Source organism: Canis lupus, chromosome 9, assembly GCF_003254725.2.
Source record: "Canis lupus dingo isolate Sandy chromosome 9, ASM325472v2, whole genome shotgun sequence".
In the NCBI taxonomy this organism is placed as follows: Eukaryota; Metazoa; Chordata; class Mammalia; order Carnivora; family Canidae; genus Canis; species Canis lupus.
Window position 1 is genome coordinate 27551097 of NC_064251.1, and position 11589 is coordinate 27562685.

Consider the following 11589-nt stretch of genomic DNA (forward strand, 5'->3'; position numbering starts at 1 on the left):
AAGGGATCCAGACTTGGGGGTTCTGAAGCTTGTATAATTTGGGGTGCCATCTTTATTTTAAAAAACCCACAAAAGCCAAATTTAATGCAAATTAGATATTAATGTGCAAAAAGAATTTGCATGTACGAATTGCTGGGTCCTTGAAGATTCAGATCTTTTTCTTTCTTTCTTTTTTTTTTTTTTTTAGATCTTTTTCTTATGAGATTTCTTTAGGCAGTTTGCCAGAAATGCTGACACAGAAATGCCTCTTGATTTGCAATCAGCTTCCCTCTTTAACTCCCAGGAAGTCCCAGCTCTAGGGAGCGGCGAGGGATCCTGTAATATAAGCAGTATTATGGGTTTTATCCTTACTACCCTTTAAAAACTTTGTGCCAGGGATCCCTGGGTGGCTCAGCGGTTTGGCGCCTGCCTTTGGCCCGGGGCGCGATCCTGGAGACCCGGGATCGAGTCCCACGTCGGGCTCCCGGTACATGGAGCCTGCTTCTCCCTCTGCCTGTGTCTCTGCCTCTCTCTCTCTCTCTCTCTCTCTCTCTCTCTCTCTCTGTGTGACTATCATAAATAAATAAAAATTAAAAAAAAAAAAAAACCTTGTGCCAATTTACACTCGGGCCCATTTCTTCACATCCTTGCCAACATTCTGTATTATCAATCATTCTTGCTTTCATGTTGAGATTAATAATCGTGTTATTAATCTTCTCTAGTTAGGGAGCTTTATTTAGGCCATATTGAGGGTAGCGTTATAATCCATGGGCTCTCTGCTGAGTAACCCCTGGTCTTTATCCTGGGATAAGCTCCCATACTGGCTGCACAGAGCTGAGGATTCCACAAATTGGCTCCTGTAGCAGGGATGAACTGCTTTCCAGAATTGCCTTGGAGTATTCTTTGAAAACAATACCTGTCATGGAATTTTGAAATTAGACTTAGACTCCTCTAGAAAGACAGCAATCTTTGGTTTGGGCAGATAACTGATTTGTTATATTTTGTCCTGTAATGACTTCGTTTATTACAGAATCAGACAGACTGAATATATATATATATATATATATATATGTGATTTTTGAAATAACAGCTCTTGGGCCCGGTGGTATAATAATCCAGATGAATGACCAAAATGATTGAATTTGGAATACCAGCTGCTTACTTTTCAGAGGTCCTTCTTTTACTAGGTCCTTCTTCCATATCCACCCTTTCTCTTTCTGTAAATACACACACATGCCACACACACACCACACACACCATGCCACACCCACACCCACACACCGCACAATGCAACACATACACATACACTACACCACACATATACCACATACACAAACACCAACATGCACATGCCAACCACACCACACATACCATACCACTTATACCCCCACCCCCACCCCATACACATATACCACATGCATATATCACACATACCACACACCAGACACACACACCAGCACATATGCACCACACACACACCACACACACATACATGCCACATCGCACCATACATACCACACCACTCACACCACACAACGCGCCACACACCACATGCCACATACACACACCATACACCACACACACCACATATCAGTCACATACACATCCCAAACACCAGACACATACATCCAGACACATTCCAGGTACACACATACACCATACACCACACACTAGACACACACACACACACACACACACACGCACCCTCCATAGTTTTTTGCCACCACTTGCAGACATTATAATATCAGTGTTTTCCAGCTCTGCTGATCTCTTGGAAAACAAATGCCTCATGGTTGTTTTGCTCTGATTTGTGACGCGAACATCTTTTCCTAGATCGTCCTTTGTCCTTGAGTTTGTGGCAGATTTGTGTTTCATGCATCAATGCCACTTGGTTTATTTCTGTGGAAATGCTCTTTGTGATTGAATGATGAGGCATTTTAATCAACTTGTATTGCAGCATCTTGGATAATTTGCTTAACCTCTCCCTCCTCCTATAAAACAGGGACAGAACAACTCAAGACAATTTCCTTGAGAAAACCAGCAAGACAGCCTTGCAAGGCGAGGTACTTGGTGTTCTCCTTCTACCTTCAGGTAGCATACCCTGCAGGAGATATACCGTTACTGCCCTTTGCCACTTATAGTGCTCATCTTTTTCATAAATCAGAATCACCCCCACTCCTAACTCATCATTAAAGACATTCCTGAAAATGACATTGTAAGGCAGATGGTTATCCGGTGGCTCTGGTTTCCTGCTAGAGCATTAGTATTCCAGTTGGGGGCTGCCTACTGGATCACAGCCTTGCACCCAGGAAGCCATGTGTGTCATGCAATGTGTCATGAGCTGCTCTGTGCTCCTGAACCTGGGGAACATGCATCCATGTATGAAACAGATTGGTTGGGCCAATAGTCACAGTGGGACCATGAATTGTACAGAGGACACATACACTGCTTTATCATCTGCTGGAGTTCTCAGGAAGAAAAACCCTGCTACATTCAAAAAGGAGATTCTTTCTTTGAATAATTTCCGGGACAGGGATCTCAAACAGATGTTGTCTGGTTGACTTACCCAGCATTAGTTATTAACGTATGGATGGATTTTGCACAGAAATGGCACATGCTGCTTTTATTTTTGTGACAAAATGGTAAATAGATGCCACAATCTGTCACTAAATTTAGTTTATGAATTATGAGTAGAGCAACACTAGTTTAATCCCTAGGAGAGTTTTCTTTTAAATTTTGCATTGAAGCATACCATAGGTTCAGAAAAGGACACATAGTTTAAGTGCTTTGTTGAATTTTTGATGAACTGTCCACACCCATATAACTAGCACCCATTTGGCTACTCTCCTGATTTCCAACAGCATAGATTAGTTTTGCCTGTTTTGTACATAGAAATGAAACCAGACAGTATATACCTTTTCCTTTTTGGCTTCTTTAATTTTTTTATGAGTTTCACTCATATTGTTGGGTATAATCATGATTTATTTGCTGTCATTACTATATAACATTGAAAATAACGTATCACCATGTATTTATCCATTCTACTGTTGAGGGGTTGAGTAGTTTCCATATTGAAGACAACACAAAAATCCTCATACCTGTCTTTTGGTGAGCACATGCATGAATTCTGTTGGATATAAACTTAGGAGTGAAATTATTCATTTTTTAACTGTACAATTAAATAGTTTTTAGTACAGTCATGGATATGTGCAACCATCACCATGGTCAATTTTAGAACATTTTCCTCACCTCAAAGAGAAACCCCACCCCCCTTAGTTATCACCTCTGTATCTTTCCCTCCCCGCAGCCCTAAGCAACCATGTAATCTACTTTCTAAATCTATAGATTTGCTTATTCTCAATATTTTATATGCATGGAATTATACCATATGTGTCTTTCTGTGTCTAGTTTCTTTAGCTTATAATATTTTCTTTTTTTAAAGATTTTATTTATTTATTCATGAGAGATACAGAGAAAGACAGAGAGGCAGAGACACAGGTAGAGGGAGAAGCAGGCTCCATGCAGGGAGCCTGACGTGGGACTCGATCCCAGGTCTCTAGGATCAGGCCCTGGGCTGAAGGCGGCACTAAACCACTGAACCACCGGGCTGCCCATTATTTTCAAGGTTCATCCATGTTATAGTGGATGTCAATACTTCATTTCCTTTTTATGGCCAAATAATATTCCATTGTATGGATATTCCACATTTTGTTTACCCATTCATTAATTGCTGGAACTTATAGGTTGTTTTCATCTTTGGCTATTGTAAATAGTACTGCTATGAACATTTATGTACAAGTCTGCATTGGAGCACCTGTTTTCAATTCTTTGGGGTAGCTACCTAGGAGCAGAATTGCTGGGTCATTGGTAACCTCTATGTTTAACTTTTTGGGGAAGCACCAAACTGGTTTCTAGATTGGCTGCACCATTTTACATTCCCACCAGCAATGCACAAGGGTTCCAGTTTCTCCACACGCTCACCAGCACTTGTTATTTTGGGTTTTTTTATTTGAGCCTTCCGAGTGAGTATGTATAATGTAGTAGCTCACTGTGGCTTTCATTTGCATTTCATGTGCTTGTTGACCACATATCTTCTTTCGAAAAAAGTCTATTCAAGTGCTTCACTCATTTTTTAATTGGATTGTTATGTGCAATATTTATAATTCACTCATCTGGTTATTCCACTGAGCACCTCTTATGTTCCAGGCTCCGTGAAGCACTGGAGATAAAACCATGAACACATTAGTTGCCAACAATAAAAGGTCAAGAGAATTCTTTTTTTTTTTTTTTTTTTTTTTTAAGGTCAAGAGAATTCCTTTAAAAAAAAAAAGGGAGGGGCGAGGATGACTGGGTGGCTCAGCCAGTTAAGTGTCTGCCTTCAGCTCAAGTCATAATCTCAGGGATGGAACCCTGTGTTGTCTGGCTCCCTGCTCAGCAGGGAGTCTACTTTTCCCTCTCCCACTGCTCCTCCTCCCTCGTACATGTGCTCTCTCTCTCTCTCAAATAAATAAAATCTTAAAAAAAAAAAATCTTGTTTCCTACAACAGATGTGGGCCTGAATTCTCAAATGCCAACTCTCTGAGAGCACCTTGAGGTGGGGCTTTGTCTCCATTTCATCATGGCTCCCACCTGGCTGACTTAAGCACTTTAGAATGCCCAACCCATGTAGCTGAAGGCATTACTAAATGTTTACAATAGTCTCTCCTTATTCACAGGGGATACGTTCCAAGACCGCCAGTGGAGGCCTAAGACCACAACCAGTACCGAAGCCTATATATGCAAAGCTTTTTCCTATCCATAGCTATGATAAAGTTTAATTTATAAAGTAGGCACATAAAAGATTAATGACAACAGTAATAAAATAGGACAACTATAATAATATACTATAATAAAAATTACATGAATGTGGTCTCTCTCTCTTAAAATATTGTATGCTCCTATACTCACCCTTCTTGTAATGACATGAGAAAATAAAATGCCTTCATGATGAGAGGAAGTGAGGTAAATGACATAAGCATGTGACACTGTGTTAGGCTACTAGTGACTTTTTTTAAAAAATATTTTATTTATTTATTTGACAGAGGGAGAGAGAGAGAGAGCATAAGCAGGGACAGGGGGAGTGGGAGAGGGAGAAATGGGCTTCCCACTGATGTGGGGCTGGATCCCAAGACCCTGAGATCATGACCTGAGCTGAAGGCAGACATTCAACTGACTGAGCCACCCAGGCACCCCATGACCTTCTGACTATATGTCAGAAGGAGGATCCTCTGCTTAGCCACAGGTAACTGCATATGAGGGGGGTACTTTTGGACTTTACTTCTTTGAGTTAGGAGCCATAGGGACTGCTGGTTCTCCTCCTCCTGCTCCTTAAGCTTCCCACTCAAATTAAAAAATAATAATAAGGGGCGCCTGAGTGGCTCAGTGGTTGAGCATATGCCTTTGGCTCAGGGTGTGATCCCAGTCCGGGGATGGAGTCCCACGGCGGGCTCCCCACAAGGAGCCTGCTTCTCTCTCTGCCTGTGTCTCTGCCTCTCTCTGTGTCTCTCATGAATAAATAATTAAAATTTAAAAATAAAAATAAAAATAAAAAAATAATAATAACAAAGCCAGAACTTTTCCTCAAAGCAAATCTCTGTTGTCTTTTTCAGGATTAGGTGAAATGTATGCCACTTGGTTTAGTTACAGAAAAAGAAATGGCTGCCTCTTTCTGCCCAAGGCCTTTGGGGTGTGTTCGAGGAAGGAGGAAAGTAGAATCAATTGTTTGCCCTTGTGGTTTGGAACCAATGGGTGGTTCTTTCGTTTATGGACAAAGTGCATTCATCCACATTTCTAGGTCCCTTAAAGTCCTTTGGAGGAGCCGCCTCTTTCTATCTCAGTCCAGCCCTGCCCCAATCCTGATTAAGGTCAACCAGCAAACAGTTGTGGAAGAAATAAAATGGAGATTAGATAGTCTGGAGGATACATCCAAAGCCTAAAGAACAGAATTGGCTACCCACTTCTCCCTGATTTGTGGGGGTTGGGGGATGGGGGATGGTCATAGCTCTCCTTTGGGGCAGTTGTGTTGAGGCCTTCACTTCAGGTCCAACTACTACCAGCCGAGTGGGCCACTTGGCCTCTTTGTATTCTTGTTTCTTTACCCAGAGCATGGAAGTTCATGCTTCCTACCTGGACTTTTTAGGATTAACTTAGTGTATGTCACAGAAACCCATTCTCACCAAGGCTTCAAGTGGTGGCGGCATGGTATGGTATGCCCCACTGTCAAGCTCCAGCCCAAGATGAGAGCTACAGTCTCTTCCTATATCAGATGACATTCCACCCAGTGGAAAGGACAAAGAGATGATGCCCCTTCCTTTAAGGGAAGTGCACATAGTACCTCTCCCTGGCCAGACCACCTGCAAGGGAAGCTTGGGAATGTGGTCTGGATTCCATGTGTTCATGGTCAGCTAAACACCCCGAGTGAGGGTGGTTTATTAAGGACAAGGGCCTCCTGGGGACCTCTGTCGCAGCACCTATCAGAGCTGCCGTGAAGATAAGGGATGTAAATGTAACACATGTGACAACTGAAATGGATTTCGTTTGTCTTTTGTTTTGTTTTGTTTTGGTATCTGTTTGCTGCACATAAATCAACCTGTTGATTTTCCAACTAGAATTTCCAGGAGGTGACCATCTGGTCTGAAATCCATGGCGAATGAGTAGAAGCATGGGTTTCAAACTAAATAGGACTCCTGGTCACTGTGAGAGTAAGAAGAAGTGTGTTGTCAGGCTCTGTTGACCACAAAACCATGAAAGTGGCTGAGATTTGCCCTTTGCTCCCTCCTGATTCTGCCCTGGGCTCCACGCTGATCGTGGAGCCTATTTTTTTAAAAAAAGAAAAGAAGAAAAGGTTAACCAGGCCAGTTACGTAATATCCCTTTCACTTGAGAATAACCATTGATCCAGTCCTAAAACTATTCATATATGGGTGGGAAAGCTGAGGTCTAGAAAGGCGAAATCCTATGTCTTTACTTGGATTCCCCCGAGAATGAGGACTACAGGTGGTTTGTAATGCTAGGAAGCAGGAGCGAGGAGAAAGAGCCTGGAAGAGAAGCTGGTATAGCGTGTGATATTGAAGTCACAGCCAAGGCAACCCCCAGGACCTCTGAGAAGGTCCAGATGCCTCCCAGATCTGTCCAGCTGCAGAAGGGGAGAATTGAAGCCCCCATGCAGATAGAATCTCCAGGGAACTGTCCCAGTAGCGGAAACCAGAGGTGCTCCATGGAGGTGACCTGGGACACCAGAGGTGTCTGCAGCAGTTGCCCACCCAGCCAGCAGCATACCTAGGATGAGATCTCAGACACCTCCTCCTCAGACCCTGTCCCTGATCCCAGCCTGGTGCTCACCTGCTCCCTACAGAGCTGTAGCGGGTGATTTCATGTGTGACTCCACATCCTCTCCCTGGTCCAAAGCAGCCACCAGTCCTGGCGGCCTCCCCATCCGCCTGCCTTGTGACCAGCCCTCCTGCAAGATGGCAGCAGGCTCCTTTCCCATTTATGGGGCCACCCAGTTTTGCTCCCCTCTGCCCTGCATACCTTGTTCTTCCCAGAAATTTTTCCCCCACAAGACCTAAGCAGTCAGTCAACAGAAGATACACATGGTCTTTCTAGCATAGTAGCTGCAGCAGTGAATGGTCAGAATTGGCTTTCAGGCCCCACACTACACCCTGTCTGATGAGAACAGGGTCTCAGACCTGTTGCACTGAACCTTGTGCCCTGCCACCGCCCCCGTGAGGCCTCAGCGGAAGCCCAGCCCCTGTCACCCAGAGGAACAAGAGAGTGCATGCAGGCCTAAGCCCACCATGTGATACTTCTGGAGGCCTATTTGTTTTTGTTTTTAAAATAATAGATTTTTGTTTGTTTGTTTGTTTGTTTGTTTGTTTGTTTTAGTACAGTTTTAGAGTGACATAAGAGCTGAACCTTTCTGTTGGGTCCTGATTCCTGCAGATGGGGCAGGGTCAGGCAGTTTCTGAGGTAGTCCATCCCATGTTGTGAGCAACCTGCCTCCCAGCCAGGTGTGCCAACACTTGGTGCCAGAGAGGCCTGGCCTGGCCTAATGGAGTCCATTGCCTGTCTCCCCACAGTTCTGGAGAAGCGGATCACACTGTCCTCCTGCCTACTGGAGGCCTCAGCTACATCCAGGGCCCCACCAGACATAGCCTTATCCACAAGACTGTAGGACAGTGCCTGGAAGCCACAGCGCAGAGGATGCCTGACATAGAGGCCTTGGTCATCCCCCAGGAAAACATCAGGGTGACCTTTGCCCAGCTCCAAGAGGAGGTGAGCCCTGCTCTTAAACCTTCAAAGTGGGCAAGTGCTACCCCCCAGCCTGTGCAGGCTTGGGGGAGCTGCAGGAGCCGTACCTGCTGTGGGACAGGGGGATGGGACTGCCTGAGGACCCCAAGGGATGGCAGGAGAATGGGACAGGGCAGAGACAGAAGGGGCCTGATGTCACCTGCATGGATCCCACCTGGGATACTTAGCCCCCGGCCCACTGAGGCCTGGGAATTGACCTGTTCCATGTTCCCAGGGTGTTCTGATATGAACCCCTGGGCGAAGAGCTGAGGTGGGAGTCACAGGCCCCTTCCTGCTTACCCGCATCTCACCCCTGTGCTCTGTCTGTTTACACCAGGTGGACAAGGCTGCTTCTGGGCTCCTGAGTATCGGTCTCTGCAAGGGCGACCGGCTGGGCATGTGGGGACCCAACTCCTATGCATGGGTGCTCCTACAGCTGGCCACCGCTCGGGCGGGCATCATTCTGGTGAGCAGGGGCTTGCCCGACACAGCTGGGTAGGTAGGGAGTCCACAATTCAGCGGGGAGTCCCCAGCTCCTTGGCCTCCAAACCATCAGTACCCAGCTGGTTTCACACAGGATGGTGCTTTCTCGTGAAGCCTACCAAGGAGGCCCAGAAGTATAGGACACTGCCTCTGATGACATGGCGTTTCTGTGCCTCCTAAGAATGGAGAGGCAGCGAGAGGGAAGGGGTCTAGCCGAGACACTGACCAACACACCCTCACTGTCTCCACTAGGTGTCTGTGAACCCAGCCTATCAGGCTATGGAGCTAGAGTATGCTCTCAAGAAGGTAGGACCCCCTCCTAGGGAAGGGCCCTGGCCAGCACAGCCAGACAGTTGATGGGAGGGAGGTTGGGGAGGGCATGCACAAGTGGGTGACACCCAGTGTCTGTCCTTCCTTGGGTCTGTATGGGTGGGAGGGGAGGGTGATTGGTCAGACACAAGGCTGGTGTGTGTGTTGAGGTGGTACACGTGTCTTTGAGGGTGGTAGTGCATGTGTGAGGTGGTGTGTATGTGTGAGAGAGCAACTGTTAGTAATGACTACCCTGGAGCTGCTGCCTGGGCTTCCTGCTAACTGTTTTGGTTGTTGGGGGGGGGGGGCTCCACCTCCACAGGTAGGTTGCAAAGCTCTCGCTTTCCCCAAGCAATTCAAGACTCAGCAATACTATAACATCTTGAAGCAGATCTGTCCAGAGTTGGAGAAGGCCCAGCCAGGGTCCTTGAAGAGTCAGAGGTGAGGGTGTCCCATATCGGAAAGGGTGCCTTGTGTGGCCCCCTGGTATCCCCCTGCCTCCAAGCCCAGGGATGAGGCTCCTATCAGCCTGGGCCCTGACTCTCACGACCTTCCCTAAACCCAGGCTCCCAGAACTGACCACAGTCATCTCGGTGGACGACCCTTTGCCGGGGACCCTGCTCCTGGATGAGGTGGTAGAAACTGGAAGCAAAGAGCAGCATCTGGCCCAGCTCCGGTACACCCAGCAGTTCCTGTCCTGCCATGATCCCATCAACATCCAGTTTACCTCGGTAGGGCAGAGGTCTCCAGGCTCCACACGCAGGCTAGCATGCTAGCCCCTCCTCACCCCTGTGACCCTTCCACAAGAACAAGGAGATGACCGAGGAAGTCTGGAGTGCAGAGACTCTTCTCCTGGGGCCAGCCCTAGCTATCCTCTCTGCCCTGGAAAACATTGGCCACTGGTGTCCTTGTCCCACACACACCACCCTCTTCCCTGGGTCCTGTAATCCTCAGCACAGGGGCAGATGCGCTGGGCCACCAAAGACCAGAGCTGATAGATCCACCTCCTTATTTAGCGGATGAGGAAACTGAGGCCCAGAGTGGGAATCTGCTGGTGGGCCACAGTGTTCTCTGAGCCATATTTATGAGGGGCATAAGGACAGAGACCTTTTCTGCCACCTTTCTGGATCCTAATACCTGGCACGTGGTAAATGTTTGTGAGCACAGACTCGGAATGAAGGGACCTGAGGCAGTAGTCTTAGTCTCCTGCTGCCCAGTTCCAGGGCTCTCCCATACAGTGTCCCAGAGTGGGAAGGAGATGGGGAACAGGAGGCCAAGCATCACCTGCTTGTCTTCTCAGGGGACGACAGGCAATCCTAAGGGGGCCACCCTCTCCCACTACAACATTGTCAACAACTCCAACCTGATAGGGGATCGTCTGAAGATGCACCTGAAGGTGAGGGTGGCTAGCCCAGGCCCTCCTGGGGATGGGGAAACCGTGCAGGCTAGGGGCACTGGCTCCTGGGGCTTCTGGCTCCGGGACAGAACCAGCTTCCTGCCTCCATCTCCAGCCGCCAGAGGAGAAACGGATGATCCTGCCCAGCCCCTTGTACCACTGCCTGGGTTCTGTAGGGGGCACAATGGTGAGCGTGATGTATGGTACCACCTTAATCCTCTCTTCTCCGACCTTTAATGGCAAGAAAGCACTGGAGGCCATCAGCAAAGAGAGGTGAGCATCAGTGGGCAGCCCCCTGGGGGCTGATGAGCCCCTGATACTTTTCAGAGCCTCCCCCACCTTTAGCCCAGAGAAATGGAGACCAGGGGTAGTGGGGGACGCCCAGGGGAAGACCAGTCCCTGCCTCCAAAAAGCTCATCCTTCTTGTTTCCCACATGAGGGGTCTTGGCCCTTACTGCAGGTTCAGGGTGGGACAGGTGAGAACAGGGAGTTCCCTTCCCCTTCCGAGCCTGATTTTGAGATTCCTCCCCCACCTTACACAGAGGCTCCTTCCTGTATGGCACCCCCACAATGTTCGTGGACATTCTGAACCAGCCAGACTTCTCCAGTTATGACATCTCGACCATTCGTGGAGGTGGGATAGGGCCAAGGGTGGCCAGGCCAGGAGTGGCCTGGTGAGCTGAACATGTGCCCAATCTTTTATTTAGGGGGCAGTAAGATCCATAGAGAAGTGGGTGGGAGGGAGGCAGATCCTCAGTGTCCCTGGGCACTAGCCCAAGGCTAGCTGCCAGCTATAGCAACAAGGCCAGGGTCAGGGGTGAGAGGAAAATGTTCTTCCCTAGAAGGAGCTATAGGTGAATGGGGATCCGCTGGGCCTGGGAAGCTGGGAGCTGTGTCAGTCCTCTCTCTGATTCAGGTGTGATTGCTGGGTCCCCTGCACCCCCAGAGCTGATCCGAACCATCATTGACAAGCTAAACATGAAGGATCTGGTGGTGAGTGGAAGGAAGCCGGGCTGGGGCCGTGGGCAGGGGGCAGGCCAGGCCGGGGTGAGAACAGACTGGTGGGTGTGCGATGAGCTCAGGCCGGAGATCTCC

The 11589-nt window shown here is 47.8% G+C and overlaps 1 protein-coding gene across 1 annotated transcript in view; it reads left to right on the plus strand.

Moving 5' to 3' along the window:
- Nucleotides 1-11589, plus strand: part of ACSF2 (acyl-CoA synthetase family member 2) — a 29409-nt gene that overhangs the window by 8224 nt on the left and 9596 nt on the right. Inside the window, exons 3-11 of the mRNA XM_025440828.3 lie at nucleotides 8096-8291; nucleotides 8644-8772; nucleotides 9042-9095; nucleotides 9421-9539; nucleotides 9664-9829; nucleotides 10399-10494; nucleotides 10610-10767; nucleotides 11037-11128; nucleotides 11411-11487. Coding sequence (XP_025296613.1) covers nucleotides 8096-8291; nucleotides 8644-8772; nucleotides 9042-9095; nucleotides 9421-9539; nucleotides 9664-9829; nucleotides 10399-10494; nucleotides 10610-10767; nucleotides 11037-11128; nucleotides 11411-11487 — 1087 coding nt within the window. The remainder of the gene's footprint in view (nucleotides 1-8095; nucleotides 8292-8643; nucleotides 8773-9041; nucleotides 9096-9420; nucleotides 9540-9663; nucleotides 9830-10398; nucleotides 10495-10609; nucleotides 10768-11036; nucleotides 11129-11410; nucleotides 11488-11589) is intronic.